At 40.9% G+C, this 25,040-nt stretch overlaps 2 protein-coding genes across 4 annotated transcripts in view; one reads left to right on the top strand and one right to left on the bottom strand.

Annotated features, from left to right (window-relative positions):
* The window catches only part of ANAPC15 (anaphase promoting complex subunit 15), a 68,027-nt gene that overhangs the window by 28,166 nt on the left and 14,821 nt on the right, over nt 1-25,040 (top strand). The gene's annotated exons all lie outside the window — the stretch shown is intronic.
* On the bottom strand, nt 3,147-7,324 carry LOC105096710 (folate receptor alpha). 2 transcript variants are annotated; one of them, XM_010989111.3, is made up of 5 exons: nt 7,273-7,324; nt 6,338-6,511; nt 4,073-4,261; nt 3,757-3,892; nt 3,147-3,609 (listed from the first exon to the last, which is right to left on the bottom strand). In XM_010989111.3, exons 2-5 carry the CDS (start codon nt 6,497-6,499, stop codon nt 3,320-3,322), a joined length of 777 nt encoding a protein of 258 aa, XP_010987413.1. In that variant the 5' UTR covers nt 6,500-6,511; nt 7,273-7,324; the 3' UTR covers nt 3,147-3,319. The 2 variants fall into 2 exon arrangements, with proteins under 2 accessions (XP_010987413.1, XP_031316111.1); XM_031460251.2 differs by lacking the exon at nt 7,273-7,324 and adding an exon at nt 6,596-6,728.

Below are 25,040 nucleotides of genomic sequence, written 5' to 3'. Positions count from 1 at the left end.
ATCAGCCAAGAAGGAACGCTCTAAAGGGCCTATAAAGGAATTGACTCCCAGGAGACTCCCAGCTCCTGCCCTATTTCCCTCTCCCTCAAAGTGAGCCTTACCTGAATCCTGTAACAATCTGGGCAGGTTAAGCCCTCTGAAGACCTGAGCAGGTGGAGGGCTGCTGCAACCCCCAGACCTCCCTCCTCTCTTTACAAGCCCAGCTCAGCCTTCTCCTGATTGGAGAAGAATGACCAGGTGTCTAGGAATGCCCAAGAGCATTCCTCTAGATGTTCCTCAAGATGGAACTTGCCCCTGTCCCCCATCCTCCACTCTTGCGTCAGGGGCTGATCATAAACTGGACTTTTTAGCCTCTTCCCCTCACTGCAGGAGTGGTATTTGGCCCCTGAGTCAAGCCCCTGGGACCTCAGGGCTTCAGAAGAAGTGATCAGCAAGGGAATTAGAGGTGGAATTCTGATCGATGAGAAGTCCCTGCCATTGGTGAGCCTCATGCCGGGCTCTGAATCTGAGGCTTTGGTGCTCAGACTGTCTAGCCAGTAGAGTCAAGCATTCACCATGGAGCTGATCTGAGAGTATCTGCCAGGACTGCAAGCTTAATACCAGTCAGGTTAGCCATTGGCATCGTTGTGAACCACAATCTGAAATCTGCCCTGTGACCAAAGGTAACAGGAAGGTCTTTGGCCCTGCATGGGTCGGGACTCTGGGCTGCAGGGAGTGGGGGTGAGAGAAGCTGGGGCTTTTCCTGAGTGCCAACCCATGGTATATGCAATTGCTTATCATTCATCCTCACATTGCCATTCCTAGGCAGCAAAGAGGAACTAGGATTCAGAGCTGAGTCTGATTTCAAGCCTGTCTTATTTCACAAAGAAAAGAGAGCACTGTTAGGGGGCCTCGGTCATCAGTCTAAGCAGTATTCCCTCTCTGGCCTCATTTCCTGCCCTTGCCCTCTTAACTTCTATCTTAGCCACTAGAAGCTCTGCGTACACTTCTGTTACCTCCAAGTCTTTGCACTTACTGAACCCTCTCCATAGAATGCCGTTCCTCCCACCTAGTCTGCTTGGCATCCATTATGCTCTGGAAGCCTTCCCAAAACTTATGGACTTCCACAGAACTACACTGTGCTTCCCTGTAGCAAACCCTGAGCTCACTGTTCTAAGAATTATTAGTTCTCAGGTCTGTGTGCCCTCACGGGACAGCGCAGGGTACTCAGTTTCCTTCCAGTTGGTCTATACCAGCAGATTGGGTGCTCAGAAGGCATCTGTTGACTGACAGAATGGTGCATGGATTCCTTAACTTCCTGAGCACCTCATCTGTGCCAGGTACTGACCCAGGCCCAGGGGATCTGGCACAAAAAAACATAGACATGGCCCCTGCTTTCAGGTGTGTATGTTTTGTTAGGGAAAAGCTAGACAGTAAATACAGTAGTTAAGTATCTGTACAGAAGGACTAGAGGGATATGATAAGAAAGTGCCTGGGTGACTTCTTTTGGTTGGGTGGTCAGGAGTCATTATAGCAGGGAATTAATTGTAGGTTGAAATCTAAGTGGCTAAAAGGAGCCAGCCTTCAGAATATAAAAGAACATTCCAGGAACACAGAGAGGGAATTGTTGGTATAAAAGCCCAAAGTTAAAAGTGTGAATGGAGCTCATATATGGGGGTGGGAAGGGGGTATTATTTGACATAATATCTAAGTGGGAGAGGGAGGTTCCCTGCCACTGAAGAAGCTTGGTTTTTCCAGCAGATACCATGGAAAAACATTAAAGGGTTGATGAGGGACTGTCACATAATAAGACATTTTGGTGTTTGTTTTTCCTTTTCAAAAAATGTCCATCAGATAGCGAAACTCCAAGCTGAAAGTTTGATGGTGAATAGGATATCTGCAGTTCTCAAAGTATCTCCCTACAGCATGCTTATTCATTACAAAGGGGTAGGGGGAAGTGATGGAGAAACATGGCAGACCCAATCTCAACCAAAAGGTAAGTTAAATCATCAGGAATGGGCAAACCCAGCACCAGGTACCCCTCATCATGATGCATCAAGAGGACAACATATTGCTTTGGGGCTATTCCTGTCAAAAATGCAGAATCTCGGGGAGGAAGGTATAGTTCAGTGGTGGAGCATGTGCTTAGCATGCATAAGGTCCTGGGTTTAATCCTCAGTGCCTCCATTAAAATAAATAAATAAAAGCCTAATTACCTTCCCCCCAAAGTTAAAAAAAAATTTAAATGCAGAATCGCAATCTGATGAGGAAACAGATAAACCGAAAATGAGAGTTATTCTACAAAATAACTGGCCTGTGCTCTTCAAAAATGTTGAGGCCATAAAAGAACCCTCTTTCCTTAAATATCTATCAGTAGGTGACTGAATTAAATGTACATAGAATGGAATATTGCCCAACAATGAAGAAAGAATGAACTAGGTCTCTGTACTTCAATATGGAAAGATCACGGAAACTGTGTTCTCATGAAAAGAAACATGGCAAGTGAAAACTACACTGAGATGCTGTCCTCTTTCTCACCTATCCGTTTAGCAGAAAATCAGCCTAGCAGAAAATCAAAAGTATGACCATGCTATGTTGACCAGACGATGGGGAAACAGGCACTCAGACATTTCTGGTGGGGGCCACATTGATACACCCCCTATAAAGTTGTAACTATCAAAATGATAAATCCATATACTCCTTAACCCAGCAGTCCCTCTTCTGGATTTCAATGCCATAGCATTCTACTACATACAAGATTATTCACTGCAGAATTATTTGTCACTTTAAAAAATGGAGACAATACAAATGTTCCCCACTAGGATCCTCTCACCAATATCTCCATCCTAGCCCACGTCTAGTAAGGGAAGGAAAGAGAAAGAAACTTTCTTTGCCTTCAGGAGCCTGGTAACTCATCTTCCAATCTCTCCCCAGCTTCCCTCTACCAATCTGCTTGTCCCCTTGTGGTATAGGAGGGGGCATAAGGAAAAAGGCTGGTGCAGAAGCAAGAGCCCCAGGCTAAAGGATCAACTTCCGTTCTCTACTTGCTGGTGAACTTCAAGCTGGTCCCAGTCCCTCTTTGGGCCTCTCAGTAGCAGTGATTATGCAATGACGCAGGTCCCCCCTCCAACCTACTCATCCCCAAATTATTTAAAAGACACAGGACACACATGGATCTGTCTATTAGTATAGGCTGTTAGAGGATCCCCATAGGATCAGGAACCAATGATCAGGGTATTATGAGTCTTCCTCATCTGAAAGAGTTGAGCCAAGCTGAGCTGAGGTCACCCAGGTTGGGTGCAGGCAAGGAAGGTGTCCAGGTATCAGCAATGGGAACATCTCAGCTACGGAGCCAGAGTTGCAGCATTTGGGTCAGATCGAGCAGGAAAGACCCAATCCCCTGGGGTGGGGGCACATCATTCTTGGTCTCAGCAGCATAGAATCTTGCCACCTCCTCGTTGGGGTTGCCCTGGTTGGAGTCGAACCACATCTGGATGCAGCGGCCACTGCCCCGGCCATAGTTGCTCACTTTGAAGGAGTGACTCCAGATTTCATTGCACAGATCAGCAGGTGTGGGGAAGTAGAAGTCAAAGCGGTGGCAGGCTGCTTTCACAGGGCACTGGTTGTACCCTGAGGGGAGGATGGAAGACCTTTAGCCCCTGGGTCCAGAACCATCTCTTGCTCCACCAGCCCCACAACCCCAAATTTCTATATACCTGTTCCACACCCCCCACCTCCACCTCCAAACCCCTCCCCCTGCCCCGCCCAGGCCCTCACCTGAGGTCCAGTTCCAGCCCTTGTGCCAGTTGGTCTTGCAGGTGTAGGAGGTGCGGCAGTCATTCCACCAGGTCTCACAGTCCTCTTTGCACAGGGGCACATTCAGGATCCGCTCTTTGCGCCAACTCTGGTTCACCTGAGTGGGAGGTGGGGAGGGAGGGCTCCAGTCAGCCAGGGATCTCAGCTGCTCCCTGATGGGGACCAGGGCTGGGGGAGGGGATGGTGCTTCAGAATTCCTGGACCACAGCCTCCCTACAAGTGGCTAGTGGGCCCTGCCCTCTGCTGAGGTTTGTGTTTGTGGGGACAGTGCCCATACCTCCTGGATCCAGGGCCCCAGATTGGGTGAGCATTCGTAGAGACAGGTGTCCTGGATGAAGTGACGCTTGCAAGAGGGCTCCATCTTGCCACAGTGGTCCCAGTTGAATCTGTACAGGTAGGAAATATCCTTATGGGCTTCCAGGCTGGTGTTGACAGAGCAGCAGGAGTTCTTCCTCCAGGGACTGCACTGGATGGGGAAGACACAAGACTAAGTCCTTCCCCAAACATGGCCGTCTCCTCTATATTTTGGCTCCTCTGCCTCAGGTGGGTTGTCCAGAGGAACACTCACCAGGGAGGGTACCTCTACATGTGACCCTTGAGGAGCCCTCATTTTGGGATGAAGACAATAATTGTATTGACTTTTAACAGAGAGTAACACAGGGGATATGGGAGACCTGGGGAACCATCATTTGGGGGAGCAATTATTATTTGTACAGCTCTAAACAGTTTACAAATATATTTCACATTATCTGGGTTATTATACTCCTCATTTTGCCTTGAGCCAATATTTACTGAGTGCAGGCACTGTACTAGGGGCTGAGAGTACTGTAGTGAACAAAACAGATCAAATCTCTGCCTTCCTTGAGCTTATGGTTTTTGTTAGGGTCGAGGGGAAGACAGAGAATGTTTTCGGCACAGAAAACAGCAGATGCAAAATCCCTGAGGGTTTTCCACTTTAGCCTCTTAACAATTCAATCAAAAGAGCATAACTCCAATTTTTACAGGGTTGAAGTAAGCTGCACCAGTAGGGGAGGATATAGCTCAGTGGTAGAGAATGTGCTTAGTATGCACAAGGTCTTGGGTTCAATCCCCAGTACCTCCATTAGTAAGTAAATACATATTACTTTTAATTGTAGTATAGTCAGTTTACAATGTTGTGTCAGTTTCTGATATACAACATAATAGTTTAGTCATACATATACATATATTCGTTTTCATACTCTTTTTCATTACAGGTTACTACAAAATACTGAATATAGTCCCCTGTGCTATACAGTAGAAACTTGTTTATCTATTTTATATACAGAGTTAGTATCTTAATCTATCTATCTATCTATCTATCTATCTATCTATCTATCTATCTATCTAATTACCTCCCCCCACCAAGGTAGGAAAAAAAAAAACAAAGTAAGCTGCACCCCTTGTAAATGGTAAGATTAAGATTGTGACTCAGGACAGGGAGAAGAGGAGCCTGGTCCCGGGCTGGTGTGGGGGCAGAGGTGAAGGGGGCCAGTATGGCTCTCTCAGGGTCTGGAACCCCAGGCATGGGGACTTCAGGTAGGTCTTGAAAGCAGCAGGGCACAGAGGGGCAATGACCTGCACATGGGCCTGAACATGGATCTGACTGAAAGTGGGAGACAATCTTAGAGAGGTACATTCAAGGCAGGTGAGACTTCAGAAGTGGTGGTGCTTTCTCTTTGTTTATTTATTTAATTAATAATTTTTTTAAATATATAAATTTTTTGATTGAAGTATAGTCAGTTTACAATGTGTCAACTTCTAATATAGAGCACAATACTTCAGTCATATAGGAACATACATGTATTCGTTTCCATATTCTCTTTCACCGTAAGTTACTACAAGATATTGAATATAGTTCCCTGTGCTAGACAATATAAAATTGTTGTTTATCTATTTTATATATATTAGTATCTGCAAATCTCAAACTACCAATTTATCCCTTCCCCCATGCTTTCCCCTACTGGTAACCATAAGTTTGTTTTCTGTGACTGTGAATCTGTTTCTGTTTTGTAGATAAGTTGGTTTGTCTTTCTTTCTTTCTTTTTTTTTTTTTTTTGGATTCCACATATAAGTGATATCATATGGTATTTTTCCTTCTCTTTCTGGCTTACTTTACTTAGAATGACATTCTCCAGGTGTGCTTTTGAGCTCTTGGGCTGGCACATAATGAAGGATGGGAAAGGGACCATCACACTCTCCTGGTGCCTGCTAACAACCGGTCTCTAGTTCCCACATGTACCTGTGCCCTCTCGGGCCTATATCCTCATTTGTATAAGTAGAGACCACCACCCACCTATCAAGTAGGCGCTTTGGGTATATTTACCTATAAGGTGTGAGGAAAACACTTGGCCCATAGTGAGTGCTAGATAAATAGACCCCCTTTATTCTAGTGGCTCCTGAGAGAAGTCCACCAGGATCACCTCAGCCACCTTCCTGCCTCCATCACCCCTCACAGCTGATCTACCCCCCTCTCTAACTTCTTCCCTTTTTGAGGCAGCCCTGTCCCCCACTCCATTCTCACCTGGCCATATAGCTCCTCCTCCGGACCTGGCTTTGGCTTGTGGTGCTTGGCATTCATGCAGACGTTGAGCAGGTCCTTCCTGGCCTGGGGTGTCTTTGACGGGGCACCCCATGCAGCAGCCACCAAAGCCAGAAGCAGCAACTGTATTATCTGCCCGGCCATGTCTATCCACGTCTGTCAGAAAGCCACCATAAGACTTGGCCAGATTTCCTGTCTCCCTCCCAAGCCCAGATCTTCTGCCCTCGCCACCCAGTTTACCCCACAGCACAGCTGAGCCAAGCAATGAGGGGCCTGGAGAGGTCTGGGCAGAAGGCAGGAATCTGTCTCCTACCGAGAACGCTTTAACACTAGCTTGCCTCTGACATGAAGGTAGTCACCACACCTCCCTGGACCTCCCCTTCCGGGTTTTGCCAGCTAGTATTTCACCCCTAATCAGAGGGTCCTGCATAAGAGGAACCACAGGGCATGATCTGCTGATGGGGTTGGGGAGGGAGGGGGCACACCAGCCAACCTCTGCTTCTGCTTCCTCAGCCCATCCCCACTAGCCCAGAGCAGCCTAGGTTTAGACGCCCAGAGATTGCCAGTGGGGCAGATAGGGAAGCTGACGCTGGGGCCAGGTGAAGGCCACTGAGCCATTCAGTTCTTGCTCATGGCCCTGGACCTCTTGTCAGGGGAGCTGGGAGTAGGGAGTGGGCAATATGGAAAGCTAGTGAGAGTGCTGACCCAGAGAGCCAGACCCCAAGTCCTAACACCTCAACAATCTTCCCCAAACCCCCACAGAAGGGTCTTGGGAATTTCCCCAGGCAGAGTCAGGGGAAGGCCAACAGGTAAGGGGACTGTGGAGGAGTAACTGAGCCAGAACAGTGAGTGGTAGGGGCACCAGAGGAGAAGTCAGCAGAGAAACCAGCCTCCCAGGAGACCAGGGGAGCCCCCACCTTGCCTCTCTGTCCTGCCCTTAGCTCTGTCCTCAGCCCAAGGGATGGTAGAGTGTCTCCCTACCTCCCTACACTCTTTTATAAGTCCATCCTAACTGCCTGATCAGCAGTTAGTTAGTTAGTTCCTCTGTCAAGGAAGGCGGAAGCTTTATCTAGAAAACAGTTCATTTGTCTTTCATTTAGGGGCCAGTTAAATAAATTATGGTACATACACCCAATGAGATTTAACCTGGTGAAAAGAATGAGAAAGCTCTTGGTGTATGAATATGGAAAAGTCTCCGAATATATTGTTTAGTGGAAGAAGAAAGATGTACACACTTACGGTCAATTAATCTACAACAAAGGAGGCAAGAGTAAACAATGGAGAAATAATTGGTACTGGGAAAACTGGACAGTTACCTGTAAAAGAATGAACTTAGAACATTCTCTAACACCACACACAAAAAATATAGTCAAATGGATTAAAGATCTAAATGTAAGACCAGAAACCATAAAACTCCTAAAAGAAAATATAGGCAAAACACTCTTTGACATAAATTGCAGCAATATTTTTTTGGATCTGTCTTCTAAAGCAAAAGAAATAAAAGCAAAAATAAACAAATGGGACCTAATTAAACGTAAAAGATTTGCACAGCAAAGGAAACCATAAGCAAAACAAAAAGACAACCTATGGAATTTGCAAATGATAGGACTGATAAGGAGTTAATACACAAAATATATAAACAGCTCATACAACTCAACATCAAAAAAGCAAACAAGCCAATTAAAAAATGGGCAGAAGACCTGGATAAACATATTTCCAAAGAAGACATGCAGATGGCCAACAGGCATATGAAAAGATGCTCAGTATCACTAATCATCAGGGAAATGCAGATCAAAACCACAAGAAGATACCACCCCACACACGTCAGAATGGCCATCATCAAAATGATCACAAATAACAAATGTTGGCAAAGATGTGGGGAAGAGTGAGCCCTCATACACTGTTGATGGCAATGTAAATTGGTGCAGCCATTGTGGGAAGCTGTATGGAAGTTTCTCAAAAAACTAAAAATAAACCTACCGTATGACCCAGCAATTCCACTCCTGGATATATATCTGAAACAAAAACAAAAACACTAATTCAAAGAGATACATCCACCTCAAAGTTCATAGCAGCATTATTTACTTGCCAAGATGCAGAAGCAACCTAAGTGTCCATAACAGATGAATGGATAAAGAAGCTGTGGATGTGTGTGTGTGTGTGTGTGTGTGTGTGTGTGTGTGTATATAAAAATATACACACATATATATACATAAACACACGCACAAGAAACAATGAAATACTACTCAGACATAAAAAAGAATGAAATTTTGTCATTTGCAACAATGTGAATGGACTTGGAGGGTATTATGTTAAGAAATAACTCAGACAGAGCGACAAATACTGTATGATATCACTTGTATGTGAAATCTAAAAAATAAAACAAACTGGTGAATACAACAAAAAAAGAAATAGACTCACAGATACAGAGAACAAACTAGTGGTTACCAGTGGGGATAGGGAGCGGGGGAGGGGCACCTAGGGGTAGGGGATTTAAAAGTATGAACTATTATGTATAAAATATGCTACAAGGATATATTGTACAGCATAGGGAATATAGCCAGTATTTTATAATAACTATAAATGAAATATAACCTTTTAAAATTGTGAATTGCTATAATGTACACCTGTAATTTATATAATATTGTTCATCAACTATACTTCAATTGAAAAAAAGAAGAAAAATGCAGAAGGGCGACAGTACAATGCAATCTTTTGTGAAAAAGGAGGAGGCAGAATATGTGTTTGCATAAGAAAGTCTGGAATGGTACAAAAAAACATTTTAAGTGGTTGCTTAGAGAGAGGGCATTGGCTTAGGGATGAGACTTTCCTCTGTAAAGCTTTCTATGCTATTTTGATTTTTGAACCATGTGAATGTACTTATACCTTATTGAAATGTAATATACATTTATATGTATATTTATATAAATATACAAAATATTGAATGGAAAAATAAGATATAGAGTGATGGATCTGATTTGATACCATTTATGTAAATTTGAATAACATGAGTAACAATGTAAACAATGCTATTTGTAATGGATACTATACTTATGTTTACAAAAGTGTAAACATGAAGCTACCAGTACTTCTAGTTCCCTGGATATACTGCCAGAGAAATTCTATGCATTTATGCCACATATATCCCATTTTTGTTCACAAATGATCACATACTCTTCTATGCTTTACTTTTTTGAGTGTTTTCACTATACTTTCATGCTTTTGACAAAAGAAACAAAAACCTCATGAAAGCAAGTTATCCACACTTGCACACTTGAGTATTGTCACATCTGATAGCATAACCTACAAGTTACTTTTTTTTTTTTTTTGAGTAAAGGTAGACTTATTTAGAGAGATACATACTGTATAGAGTCTAGGCTGTTTCAGAAGGCAAGAGAAAGGCCACGAGGTGTGAGGGTTGGGTGCTCAGGTTAAAGTAAAAGTAGAGCTAATAAGTGGGAGGACCTTTCCAACTACCCTGGGGAAGGGACTGGGATTCCCAGGACCTGGGCCATCGCCCACTTTGACCTTTTGTAGTTAGCCTTGGAACTGTCATGGTGCTTGTGGGTACAAGTTACTTCTTTATGCCTTGTACAGTCTGAAATTAATTCAAATGTTCTCTGTGGCAAAAACAGCAACAACAACAGCAACAACAGAAAACTTTCATTAACCATTGTAAAAAAGAGTTAAGGGGGAGAAGGTACAACTCAGGTGGTAGAGCGCATGCCTAGCAACTAGGTCTGGGTTAATCCCCAGTACCTCTATCAAAAAACAAAATAAAACAAACAAACAAACAAATAAATAAATAAATAGACCTAATGATCTCCATCCATTAATAAATAACTAAATAAAATAAAAATTAAAAATAAATATTTTTTTAAAAAGATTTAAGAAGGAAAAGTTCACTTTTGCAAGTTAAAAGTGCTTGATCCTTGTCTTTATTTCTCCAACATTATTGCAGGCATTAAAATTGCTACTGATCTAGGAAGACAAATGGTACTTCTCTTGTTTTTTAAAATGATTTCCTGTTAGGATTTTGGGAAAACCTCCAAATCTTGTCATCACTTACTCAGCTAGTAGAATGCTTCTCGAGGGAGAGGGGCAGGGTCTGTGGTTTCAGTCTGTTCTCAGCATATGGTCTTGCCCCAAATAAGTCTAATGTGACAGGGTCAATGTCTGGTTATGAGGTGCTCACCTTGCCCCATCCGCCAGCCCAGGGTGCCATCAGTGCTTAGCGCCTGACCATAGTTGGCAGTTGCCTGACCATAGTTGGCAGTCCCCTGCCCTCCTTCCATTGTACCTGCCTGTGACCTTCAGTATGTTCCTGGTCTTAGAATCTTCACTTTCTAAATAAAGGCATGTATCTATCTGTCTTCTTTCTCTTAGGAGTAGGTGTATATGAAAGTATTATTTGTAGCCTACCAAACATTAAGGTACATAATCACACTAGTAGTCATATTGGGAACTACTTTATACCAACTAGAATAACGGATGCTTTACTTACATTGTTGTGTCTTGTAATCCTCACTACACCCTGCAGGGTTGACATTATTCTTAACATATGATGAGGAAGCTGAGGCTCTGGGAGTTAGCTGAATTCCCAAACAGTTAGAATGTAGAGGAGTCCAGATTCAGCCCAGCTCAGTGTAACAGCAAAGCTCATGCTTTTTCATGGCAATATCATCTCCAGATTAAAGGTTTTATTTTTCTATAATTAACCTCTAAGTTTCTTCATTCTGTGTGTGAACTGTGAGGAAGCATGTATGTGTGTGTGTATATATGTATTTTTGCCACATCAGCATAAATAGAAGTGGGTTTATAAGATTCTGGAGGCTTACTCCACTGTAGTTATTTTTATAACCATCTTTGTTAATTCTTAAAGCCATTAAAATCAAAGCATTTAAATAAAATAAATTTAATTATAGACTAAACTCATAAAAAAAAATGGTTTTATTTTTCTATCTTACCTGCCAGAAATTTAGCTGAAAAACCACAGCCTATGTTTACTTTTTAGAAGAGCCTTTAGATCTGCTCTCTCTGGAAGCGTCTTAGACTATCTAGGTCTTTTTTTAGTTCTCCTAAGTTTTGCCAAATAATGAAAACAAAGGAAATATGATATTTTAGAAATGAGTATTATTTCACCCCATTCTAACTAGAGACAAGCTTAGATTTTTCATCAGAATTTCTTCCTAGTCATATTATCAAAAAAGGTATACAAATTCATAAATGACACAAAAAGAAAAAAACATAAGCTTTCCTTTGACTTTTTGAAAAGAGGTAAGCAAATACACAAACAAATAAAGGTAGAAAGGCAGTTCATGCCTGGATCAATAATGAGAGTATGTCAAGAACCAAGGGTTATGATTAATCTAATTTCTTTCCCATGTATGATGGATTAAAAAAAGAAAGAAATTCTTTGACCATCGAGAAGTGATGTCTGTGTCCCATCCCCTTGAATGTAGACAGGCTCTGTGACTGCTCTGACCAACAGAATATGGTGAAAGTAACTCTGCCAGTTTCTAGCTCCAAGTCTTTAGGAACTGTTATGGACTGAATGTTTGTGTCTGTCCAAAATTCATCTTTTGAACCTAATGTTTCTCATGTAATGGTATTAGGAGGAAGGGCCTTGGGGAGGTGATTAGGCTTAGAGGATATGGTGATTAGGATTAGATAGGATTAATGTCTTTATAAGAATCATAAAAGAGCTTGCCTCCTCTCTCTGCTCTCCGCCATGTCTGGATACATCAAAAAGTTGGCAGCAACCCAGAAGACAGCCCTCACCAGAACTGACCATGCTGGTACCCTAATCTTGGGCTCCCAGCATTCAGAATGTTACTAAATCCAAGCTCATACTGCTTGCCCCATGACAGGACAAAAAATTGAGAGATGAGTTGTTGGGGCAAGGAACAGTGACTTTATTTGGGAAGTCAGCAGACTGAGAAGATGGTAGACTAGTATCCCAAAGAACCATCTTATCTGGGTTAAAATTCAGGTTTCTTTTATACTAAAAGGGATTGGGGCTTCTTGGTGCAGCAATCTTTTGTTCTTGCAGCTATCCAAGGTCGGCTTACAATGTTCCTATAAACCTCCAACAAGATAATTGTTCTTTTCTGTTCTGCAACTTTTTATCTCTAAAAGTGTTCTACCTTTAAAGATCAGAGCCTTGAGAATGGACTATGCTGTGTATTTCAGGTTATAGGCAGCATTCTTTTACTGATTGACAAGACAAACGTGCAAAGTCAGCATAACTAAGCACAGGCAACAGAGCTCAAGGGTTAGAGCCAAAGGAGTAGATCCGGTGTGGAGTCAGGTTTGTTCTCCTCTGTGGTAAGAACTATGAGAAATCAGTTTCTGTTGTTTAATAGAATACCAGTCTATGGTATTCTGCTATAGCAGCCCAAACTGACCAAGACAGGGATTGGCAGTTTCTACGTCCTGTGCCTTGGAATACTAGCTCTTAGATCCCTGAGCCACTGTGTAAGAAGACAGACTACCCTGCAGGAGAGACCATATTGAGAAGCCCAGGGACTACAGAGAGAGGAGGGGGCCCCAGTTGAGGCCAGCCTTCCCGCAATCCCTGCCCAAGTGCCAAGCACATGAGTAAAACCATTTTGGATGCTCAGGACCAGCCCAGACACAAGCTGAATGTCACTAAGGGACCCAGTCACTGCAACATGGAGCAGGAGGATTAACCTGCTGAGTCTTGCCCAAATTCCTGATTCACAAAATCTTGAAATATTATAAAATAGATATTGTTTTAAGCCACTATGTTTATGTGATTTTTTGCTTTTTCCAACTTTATTGAGATGTAATAGATGTATACTGCATAAATTTAAGGTGTACAGCATGATGATTTGATGCGCTTATATATTTTGAAACGATTACCACAACAGAGTTAGTCAACAACTTCATCAACTCACATAATTAGCATTTCTTTTCTGTGGTAAGAACATCTAAGATCTACTCTCTTAGCAACTTTTGAATATATAGTACAGTAACATTAAATATAATCACCCTACTGTACAGTAGATCCCTACCTTATTCATCTTGTAACTGAAAGTTTGTACACTTGGACTGACATTTCCTCATTTCCCCCAACCTTGGCAGCTTTTACGTGATTTTTCAAACTTTGTATTTCAGAATAATCTTTGACTTGCAAAAAAATTGCAGAACTAGTAGAGTTCCCGTAAGCTTTTAACCCAATTTCCCCCTAACCAAAGTACAATTATGTAACAAAAGTACAATTATAAGAAAACAGGAAATTGGCATTGATGCAGCACTATTAACTAATCTATAAACCTTATTCCATCGTTGTCAGTTTCCGCACTGCTGTCCTTTCTCTGGTCCAGGATCTAATGTGTGAATCCAGATTGCATTTAATTGTGGTGTCTCCTAAATCTCCTGCAATCTATGACAGTTCTTCAAACTGTCTTTGTCTTTTTGACTGACACTTTTTTTTTATGACTAACACTTTTTGAAGAGTACTGGTCAGTTATTTTGTAGAACGTCCCTCAATTTAGATTTGTCTGATCTTTTCTCATAATTAGATTCAGATTATGTATTTCTGGCAAGAAAATCAGAGAAATAGTGTCTCGTTCTCAGTGCATGATATCAAGGGGTACGTGGTGTTGTCCATGATGTCCTATTGCTGGTAATCATTTGGATAAAGTGGTTTCCCTTGGTGAGTAATCCGTATTTGGTGGGAAAATACTTTGACACTATGCAAATATCCTCATTATAGTTTCATCCACTTCTTTTAGTATCTCATCTTGCCTGCAACAATAAACCACACAGCTATGAGACGGTTTGTTATGCAGCAATAGCTAAGTAGTAACTCCATGATAGTTAGTATTGCCTTTTGGTGGGGGGGTGCTCAGAAACAATTTGGCTTATAACCTAATAGAGCCACGTAGTAGCTATTCTTACTAAAATAAGATTCTGAGGGAAAACAAATTATCACACTAATCTTTAAATCAAGCTAGTTGCAAAAGTTAATAGTTATGATATTCACATTTCTGTCTATCCTCGTTAAATATTTTACACAACACTTTTAAGACAGTGGACTAAAGAATTAATCAAGAAATCAGCACTGCGTCAAGCACTTTCTGATTTGTCCTTGCGAGACAGTGAAAAGATTTCATAAACAATACTGGCTTCTCAAGGCTTCTTCAATTCTGACAATGTTTCCGAGCAAATTTTCTACGGGAGTTGATCACAGATCTGAAGTCTTCACCCACCATAATTATTCCAGTAACCAAGTCATGTCACTCCCATCTCTGAACATTTATAAATAATGGTAAGACCTAACCCACCCACAGGGTCCAAAGAGAGGGTGATGTGGCCTCAGTCAGTGAACTTGTAGAATCATGTCACCTTGAAATTTACACCCTCCATTCCCAGCTTCCATGATCATGGCCAAGGCCAGGTCTGGCTGATTGGCCAGTGGTGCTAAATAATCTACTGTAGTTCCTGGTGAATGCCAAGACCAACCTTCATCCACTTCTCTTGAATGTCTTTAATCAATGTCCTTGGCTCTCAGCAGCCTCTAGATGAAAGGCACATTGATTTGTGACACCTACAGCTATAGCCATTGGGTTTTTTTTACCTTTTGCTTTGACCTGGAGCCCACAGCATGCATGGCTGCTCTCAAAGGCTGTCTATTGCAGGTGACCAAAGTTGATGGCAGGAACAAAATGCCTGTTCATCACATCCAAGAACAGACGGTCAGCTCTGAGTTCAGCATCTAGGTCCACTCAGCCTCTAGGGAGACCAGGCTAGTGTGGAGAGTGGATGGGTCAGTCTTGCAGCAGGATGCCATGGTGCCAGTCCCCAGGAGTAAGGTTACTCCCTAATTCCCTTGTACTTTGCTTTCTTCATTTAACAGGGTGTGCTAGAGATGGTTGCTTATCAGTGTATATAGAGCTAAGTGATTCTATTAACTTAAATAACTTGATCGGTTGTAAGTGGCTTCTACTATTTCACTGTTAGAGTCAGTGCTGTAGTGAATGTCCTTGACTATCCATCTTTGAATGCAAGAATCTATGTAGAGGAATCGGAATTCAAAATGGTGCAGCTGCTGTGAAAGTAGTATGGTGGTTCAGTGATTTCTCAAAAAATTAAATATAGAATTACCATATGACTGAGCAGTTCTACAACTTTTTAATCTCTAAAAATGTTCTACCTTTAAAGAATGGACTATCCTGTATATTTCAGGTTATAGGCAACATTCTTTTACTGATTGACAAGACAAACGTGCAAAGTCAGCATAACTAAGCACAGGCAACAGAGCTCAAGGGTTAGAGCCAAAGGAGTAGATCCGGTGTGGAGTCAGGTTTGTTCTCCTCTGTGGTAAGAACTATGAGAAATCAGTTTCTGTTGTTTAATAGAATACCAGTCTATGGTATTCTGCTATAGCAGCCCAAACTGACCAAGACAGGGATTGGCAGTTTCTACGTCCTGTGCCTTGGAATACTAGCTCTTAGATCCCTGAGCCACTGTGTAAGAAGACAGACTACCCTGCAGGAGAGACCATATTGAGAAGCCCAGGGACTACAGAGAGAGGAGGGGGCCCCAGTTGAGGCCAGCCTTCCCGCAATCCCTGCCCAAGTGCCAAGCACATGAGTAAAACCATTTTGGATGCTCAGGACCAGCCCAGACACAAGCTGAATGTCACTAAGGGACCCAGTCACTGCAACATGGAGCAGGAGGATTAACCTGCTGAGTCTTGCCCAAATTCCTGATTCACAAAATCTTGAAATGTTTTAAAATAGGCATTGTTTTAAACCACTATATTTATGTAATTTTTTAAACTTTGTATTTCAGAATAATCTTTGACTTGCAAAATAATTGCAGAACTAGTAGAGTTCCCGTATGCTTTTCACCGAATTTCCCCCTAACTTGGCACTTTATGTAACCAAAGCAAAATTATAAGAAAACAGGAAATTGGCGTTGATGCAGCACTATTAACTAATCTATAAACCTTATTCCATCGTTGTCAGTTTCCGCACTGCTGTCCTTTCTCTGGTCCAGGATCTAATGTGCGAATCCAGATTGCATTTAATTGTGGTGTCTCCTTAATCTCCTGCAATCTATGACAGTTCTTCAAACTGTCTTTGTCTTTTTGACTGACACTTTTTTTTTATGACTAACACTTTTTGAAGAGTACTGGTCAGTTATTTTGTAGAACGTCCCTCAATTTAGATTTGTCTGATCTTTTCTCATAATTAGATTCAGATTATGTATTTCTGGCAAGAAAATCAGAGAAATAGTGTCTCGTTCTCAGTGCATGATATCAAGGGGTACGTGGTGTTGTCCATGATGTCCTATTGCTGGTAATCATTTGGATAAAGTGGTTTCCCTTGGTGAGTAATCCGTATTTGGTGGGAAAATACTTTGACACTATGCAAATATCCTCATTATAGTTTCATCCACTTCTTTTAGTATCTCATCTTGCCTGCAACAATAAACCACACAGCTATGAGACGGTTTGTTATGCAGCAATAGCTAAGTAGTAACTCCATGATAGTTAGTATTGCCTTTTGGTGGGGGGGTGCTCAGAAACAATTTGGCTTATAACCTAATAGAGCCACGTAGTAGCTATTCTTACTAAAATAAGATTCTGAGGGAAAACAAATTATCACACTAATCTTTAAATCAAGCTAGTTGCAAAAGTTAATAGTTACGATATTCACATTTCTGTCTATCCTCGTTAAATATTTTACACAACACTTTTAAGACAGTGGACTAAAGAATTAATCAAGAAATCAGCACTGCGTCAAGCACTTTCTGATTTGTCCTTGCGAGACAGTGAAAAGATTTCATAAACAATACTGGCTTCTCAAGGCTTCTTCAATTCTGACAATGTTTCCGAGCAAATTTTCTACGGGAGTTGATCACAGATCTGAAGTCTTCACCCACCATAATTATTCCAGTAACCAAGTCATGTCACTCCCATCTCTGAACATTTATAAATAATGGTAAGACCTAACCCACCCACAGGGTCCAAAGAGAGGGTGATGTGGCCTCAGTCAGTGAACTTGTAGAATCATGTCACCTTGAAATTTACACCCTCCATTCCCAGCTTCCATGATCATGGCCAAGGCCAGGTCTGGCTGATTGGCCAGTGGTGCTAAATAATCTACTGTAGTTCCTGGTGAATGCCAAGACCAACCTTCATCCACTTCTCTTGAATGTCTTTAATCAATGTCCTTGGTTCTCAGCAGCCTCTAGATGAAAGGCACATTGATTTGTGACACCTACAGCTATAGCCATTGGGTTTTTTTTACCTTTTGCTTTGACCTGGAGCCCACAGCATGCATGGCTGCTCTCAAAGGCTGTCTATTGCAGGTGACCAAAGTTGATGGCAGGAACAAAATGCCTGTTCATCACATCCAAGAACAGACGGTCAGCTCTGAGTTCAGCATCTAGGTCCACTCAGCCTCTAGGGAGACCAGGCTAGTGTGGAGAGTGGATGGGTCAGTCTTGCAGCAGGATGCCATGGTGCCAGTCCCCAGGAGTAAGGTTACTCCCTAATTCCCTTGTACTTTGCTTTCTTCATTTAACAGGGTGTGCTAGAGATGGTTGCTTATCAGTGTATATAGAGCTAAGTGATTCTATTAACTTAAATAACTTGATCGGTTGTAAGTGGCTTCTACTATTTCACTGTTAGAGTCAGTGCTGTAGTGAATGTCCTTGACTATCCATCTTTGAATGCAAGAATCTATGTAGAGGAATCGGAATTCAAAATGGTGCAGCTGCTGTGAAAGTAGTATGGTGGTTCAGTGATTTCTCAAAAAATTAAATATAGAATTACCATATGACTGAGCAGTTCTACTTCTGGGCATTATACCCAAAAGAATTGAAAAGTAGGAACTCAAATAGATATTTGTATAGTCATATTCATAGCAGCACTGTTTCACAATAGTGAAAAGATGGAAGCAACCCAAAGGTTCATCAACAGATGAATGGATAAAAAGATGTGGTATATACATACGATGGAATATTAAAATGGAAGTCAACCTTAAAAAGGAAGGAAATTCTGACACCTGCTACAACAGGGAAGAAAGTTGAAGACATTACGCTGAGTGAAATAAGCCAGTCACAAAAGGACACATATTGTATGGCTCCATTTATGTGAGAGGTACATAGAATACTAACATTCCTAGAAGCAGGATTTATAATGGTAGTTGGCAAGAATTTGGGGAGGGAGGAATGGGTATGGAGTTTCACTTTGGGAAGATGAAAAAGTTCTGTAGGTGGATGGTGATGGTTTCACAGCAGTATGAATGTACTTAATGCCGCTGAAATGTACAAATAAATATGGCTGAAATGGTAACTTTTTTGTCATAAATATTTTACCAAAATTTTAAAAACAAAAAAATACTATAAAACAATGAAAAGAAAAATCTTTCTAGGGGATAAATTCCTAGATGTGGAATTGTTAGGTCAAAAGGTGCATACATTTTTAACTTTGAGAGATATTATCAAATTGCCCTCCAATGTGCACTCATAACAGCAAGAGTGACTATTTCCACAAAATCTCATCAGTTTGAGGAGTTTATTGAATCATTTGAGCGTTGCAGTTTTAAGCTGAGGGGTGATACAATTCGATTCGCAGCTTTGAAAGATGCCCCCTGACTGGTGTGTGCAGGAGAGATTGGGTGTGGGTAGTGGGTGAGCCAGGTGGGCTACGGAGGAATCTACTTCAGGAGTCCAGGGCTGGGATAGTGGTGCCTCACACCAGGAGGGTGGCAGTGAGGATTTATTCAACAAAGCAATTCAAGCGTAATTGAGTGATTACTATGTGTTAGGCTGTTGTAGGTTTTGGGGCTACTTCAGTGAATCAAAGTCCCTGTTCTCATGGAGCTGACATTTCTAGCAGTGGGGAGAGAGGGGAGAGAAAACCAACAGACACTTGGTGATGGTGCTCTGAAGAAAAATAAGGGAAAGGGGAGGTGATATTTGAGCAGAGACCATAGTGAAGTGAGCAATGGAGCCCAGTGGGTATGGGGTGGGGATGGTATTTTGTGCTGGTCTCAGCCTATCAAGCAGTGCTGTGATTGGACAGGCCCTTGTGATTCTTATAATTGCAAGAGACCCTTCAGCAATAACCATCAGGAAACTTTGAAAAAATAAAGGTTAGTTACTTCCAGGACCTGGAAATCACACAGCACACCTGGGCCACACAGCGAGGTCTTGGAGAGAGGGAGAGGGAGAGGGAAAAAGAGAGAGTGGGAGAGAATGCCTGTGAGCCTGGGGTTCTGCTTTTATTGGGGTCAAATGTGGGGGCCTAGGTTTTCTCGGGCTTACTCTCTATTGATGAATTTAAAACATATAGGAAGAGATAGAAACAAGTGGCCCAAACAGTCAGTTATCATATTCAGCCAACATCTCTAAAACAAAAGAGCCTCAATGTGGAGAAGCAGCCTGGCTTTTTATCTAGTGGCTGGCAACGTGTTTATTCTAGATAGCTGTCTTTGAACACGGGAGGCAGAAATCTTTATATCATCTCTGTGAAGGGGATCAAGGGACAACTCAGTAGACTTCCTGCTTGTGGTGTGGGTGACATGGTGATGGCCACAGTAAAGAAGGGTAAACCAGAGCTCAGGAAGAAGGTATATCCAGCAGTGATAATTTGACAACGAAAGTCATACCAGAGAAAGGATGGAGTGTTTCTTTATTTTGAAGATAACATGGGATCATAGTAAACAATAAGGGCAAGATGAAAGTTTCTGCCATCACAGGATAATTGCAAAGGAATGTGCAGACTTGTGGCCCAGGATTGCATCCAGCACTGGAAGCATTGCATGATTCTTTGGTATATTTCTTAAGAAAGAAAGGAAAGAAGGAAGGAAGGAAGGAAAAACTTAAAAAATTTTCCTCCTACATCCCCTCCAAAATAACCATCTTTGAAGTGGATGCATCGGCGATCAAAGCTCAAGTCAGGCACTTGTGTTTCAAAAAAAAGAAGCAAAAAAAAAAAAAAAAAAAACAACTGTCAGAGTTTACACAGATGCATCAGAATCAATGGTGAGGACATTAACTGCCTGGGTAGCTGATTCCCTAAAAGTCAGGGTAGGGTACATTGTAACCCCAAAACTGCACATTTAAATAGAGTTATAGTGGCAAACCCTATAATAATTATACAGGCAATAGTCTGAAATTCAGTCCATAACGATTGTCTCAAACTTGAAAAGTCCAGCCGTGGAAATAGATCAGTTATCTTAGGGGCCTTGGGAATGTGTTCAAAGATTTAGTAAGATTGTGGAATACTTTAACTCTTGGGCCATCTGGTATAAGTAGAGTTGAACCTGTCCTGAGTTGATTAGATTGCTCCATATATCATCAAACCAGTCTTTTAGTCCTGAGAATAGGTCAGTTCAGTTAAATAGCTGTACCCCATTTTAGGAGGTAGTGATGCAGGTGGGTTCCCCCAGTTAAGCCTTCATGGTGCTAGTGTTTGCATCAGGTATTTAATAAGAGGCATTTCTATGGAAACAAAAGAAAGAAAAACAAAGGTTAATGACTGGAGGAGATTATAATCCCAGTTTCTTGAGTGCTGCTGAAGGCAGTAGTCAAGAAGATTTCTAGATGTCATACTCCAGGCATCTTCAGATGTAGTGAGGGCAGACAATAGTAATCTGATAGATTTTCCTGGCTTGCAGTTTGAATATCTCTGGTGATTTTTCTTAGTGGTCCACACAGCAACAGTCATGAGATTATCCATACATGAGCTGTCATAGTGATCTCTCTGAAGTTTATATCAAGTTGTCCCATTTCAGCCTACATAGGTTTGGGAAAAGGGTAGTTTTTTGTTTTCAATGATTCCAAGTCAAAAGAGTGGGAGAAAAATTGAAAACATTAGTTTGGAGAGTTGTAGCTAGATATTGGAGGAAACAAGAAGAATTCAGAATCCAGTCCAGTTTAGAGGTAGAAGACAAAACCCCAAAGACAATTAATAGGACTGGAATCTGATGACCATAAGGATATACAATAGTTTTCCATTGAAATATTTTTTTCCTCTTTACAATCACCCCCATGTCTATCAGAGATAATCAAAATAAGACTAATTTTTCTGCAAAATAAGTCTAGTCTCATTAAACTTGGCCTGATTGTTTACAAAAATGCAGCAAGAATAGTGATTGATCATATAGGCTCTTTTACATCTGCTTTGCTGGAACTTTTCATAAGGAATCTCCAGATTGAACTTTTAAATGCCTCTCAAGGCTAGGAAGCCAAGCCAAGAATTTGCCATCAGACTGCCTGCAATACCAATAGACTTGGGTGAATTTCTCTCTCTCTTTTTGAGGTTCCCCCAAATATCCTGAGGCTCCTAGGCCTGCCAGAAAGTGACCTTGTAATGGTGCTGAAACTCTGTAAGCAAGGTACCAGGATGATTTTCCAAAGCACTTTATTGGCACTATAAAGTCAACTTTAGTTCCTTAAAGCAATCTGGTCATACCTGAGTCTAGGTATGTCTCTCTCAAATATGATATTCCTGTCAAAGCCTTTATGATATGATCAACATTTTCAATTTCATCTTGTTACAAGGAGAACATATTCTTATTGCACTTCTGCAAATAACTATATTGCCATGAAAATAAGAATACTTACTGGGAATTTCCAAATTCTGGAGGTATCAGGTAAAAAGAAAAAGTAATTGTTTCATCTTTGTTCTTTACCAAACTGCTGTAAGTCATAGTTAGCTTAAGAGAAAAAGTTTCCTTAAATCTGGAAACCAAAAGATTAAAGAACCAACAATGATTCTGACAAAAGTCAAAAGACAATTATAATCATCCTCATCAGTTCTTTCAGTCCTATGTAATTAATCTTGATCTTGTAATTAATTCTTGATCTTGATCTTTTGTTAGAAGTTTTATGAATCCAGTTTTTCCTTAGAGTTCTGTAAATTCTTATCTAGTTCAGTGCTGTAGCTCTGAATGTTATCAGAAACCTGTACTTATCAGAGTCATTTCCATGAATCTTCTTGAAGATGAAGCACTTTTGCAAAAGCAGCAGAGTAAAACAGTAACTGCCTGTAAATGACATGAGAATTTAAAACGCCCGTGGCTAAAGATCTGATAAGAGTTAATTATAATGCAGTTGACAATGAAATTTGGTTATTTCTGTGATACACATTTGAAGTTGATAACTGGAATTATGACTGATAACGTTACATATCAGACTTTAGGAATTTCATATAACTCCTAGAACACTTATATATTAAAAAAATTTTTTTAGTGAAAGTACTGGGGATTGAACCCAGGACCTCATGCATGCTAAGCACACTACCACTGAGCAATACCCTCCCCTCTAGAACACTTACATTAATAAAATATGTCCATTCCAGGATATCAATAAAGAAGGTTTAGCATTATTTCTTATTTGATAATATTTCCCATGTAATTTAATAAATAAACCTAATTAGTTTAATGTCTCTCTTTTTATAAGGAGAAATAACAAATTTTTTGTGATATTTCAGGAGTCCTCTGGAAAATCTTAATGTTACTTCCAGTTCAAAGAGACTTCACTTAGAATTTGATTTTGGGAAGTCTGTCCAAAATATGAAAAGGTGTTGGACCCTTAACTAAATAGGACCACAGATCATTATAAAACAATACTTAATTATCTACTTAACCAAAATGGCAGAAGATTTTAAAGGCAAATATAGAAGGTTACATAGTTGTGAGCAAAAATTAATTCTTTCAGTATTAAGAAGACTCAGTTTTCTTCAGTAGTCAAAGACCTGATTAAGACAACATGAAGCACAGGAAATTATTTTGGTAAAACACAAAATCTTTGCTTTCTAGCCAGATTACTTAAAAGGTAAAGAATATCCTTTCATAAGCTTTTATCAGGAGCAGATCAATACTCCAAGATAACTTTGTCCTTTTAGCAGATGAAAGAAAATTACATATGCATATTATTGATATTAAAGTCTATTTTTAAAAAAAACCTTATAATGATAATTCCATTTTAGCCAACCTGACCACACAAAGTAAAATTTTCTCTTTCTCTTCCTTCCCAACTTTCTGTGCCATTTCAGCCTTTATTTCCCTCTTTCCCATTCTGAAATAACCAGTTTTACTTTAGGAAAGAATTATTTTCTTTTCTCTTATCAAAAATGCATCTCTATACCTCACACCTTCTCTAAGTCAAAAAATATATCCTACTTTCCTTGCATGCAGAGTTGTTTACTTTCTTATTTCTAGTAGCTTTAACTACATGTATTAATTATAATTCTTAACCCTTAGAAACCTTAATTTCTAGTGAACATTAAGAAGTAAGCAATTTTGAACTATATGGTAAATCAGCATTCTTTCTATTGGCATATTTACATTTTATAATTTCCAGAAGCACATATTTTATTATAGTATAGTTTTTCAGTGGCACAGGACTAATGGAATAAAGTATCATTTCTTCTGTAAAAAGAGGTCAAAATTAGGTAAACTTAGACTTATTTAGCAATTACCATTTCAGCATTTTATATTTGGAAATGATCTAGACATTCAATGAATTCCCATCATTTAACTTAGCAAAATTCTAAGGATGTCTACTTAAAAATAGTTTCTACTTCTGGTTTTCATCCTGTTACCCTAATCTTATGTGCTGATACCAGAAAATTTTTGGATGATGTCACTGTAACCCCTCTTGGTAGCTGGCTACTTTCCTTTCCAGGGGCTGTCCTCAGAGACCTCTCCAGGACTGGGGTCTGCCTCCACTAGCGTGATGTGCACATACCTTTGGGAAAAGCCACTAGGCCTCTGGAGCATAATTCCAGAGTTCTGGCATGTTGGTGTGCGTGGCATTAGTAACACCCAAGAAGCATCCGTGGGGTTTTGTGTTTATCAAGCACCTGGGTTCTTAGGAGACATGAGCACTAGATGTTCAGGACATTTATGTTTGTCTATTAAATAAATTTTTTAGTAACATCATGCCAAGAGTTGGACCCATCATATCCTATCAGGTCAGATGACCAAGTAGTGAGTGAAGTGGTGACACAGAGACCATAAGCCTCTATGGTATTTTCCTTCTAGTGGTGCCATTGGTTTCTGATTGCAAGGCTATTTCATTGTTCTGGGTTAGGACACACAGTCTAGTGCCTTTAGCCCAGAGCCTCTCCTTGGGTGGTGACAATAGCCTTGCAATTCAACCTACCCTCCTTAGCTCTACTTGACCTTGAGGCATGGAGGACGCCTAGGCACCTTAATATTCGATTAAGGCCTTATATAATTAGTGGTCTCATCTTCTCATTAGACCATTTGGCCTTGATCACACCATTCTGGAGAGATCTTTAGGTTATTATGGCAGCTGTGACCTTTTGGGTTGGATACCACACCACCAAGAAACATGTGAAAGCACACACCAGTGCAACAGACCCCCAGCAAGGGGTGCTCCTTTTCCAGATGGTGTTACTCTCCGGGGTTGGATGGTTAGTAAGCAAGTTGCAGGTAGGAAAGGGCATTCCCCTTGGTTAATTGCAAGGGCAATCAAGCAGTCTGCCAGCTATGCCGATTGTTTTGTGCGTGTTTCAGCCTGTCAATAAACAGAGTTGTGGCTGGACTGGCCCTTACATTTCTTATTATGATTGCAAGACACCTTGCAGCAGTAAGCACCAGGAAATTTTGAAAAAATAAAGGTCTGCTTACAGGAAATTACACAGCACACCTGGGGCATAGAGCAACCA

The sequence above is a fragment of the Camelus dromedarius genome, chromosome 12, assembly GCF_036321535.1.
Source record: "Camelus dromedarius isolate mCamDro1 chromosome 12, mCamDro1.pat, whole genome shotgun sequence".
Taxonomy (NCBI): Eukaryota; Metazoa; Chordata; class Mammalia; order Artiodactyla; family Camelidae; genus Camelus; species Camelus dromedarius.
This window is presented reverse-complemented; position numbering and strand designations above follow the sequence as displayed.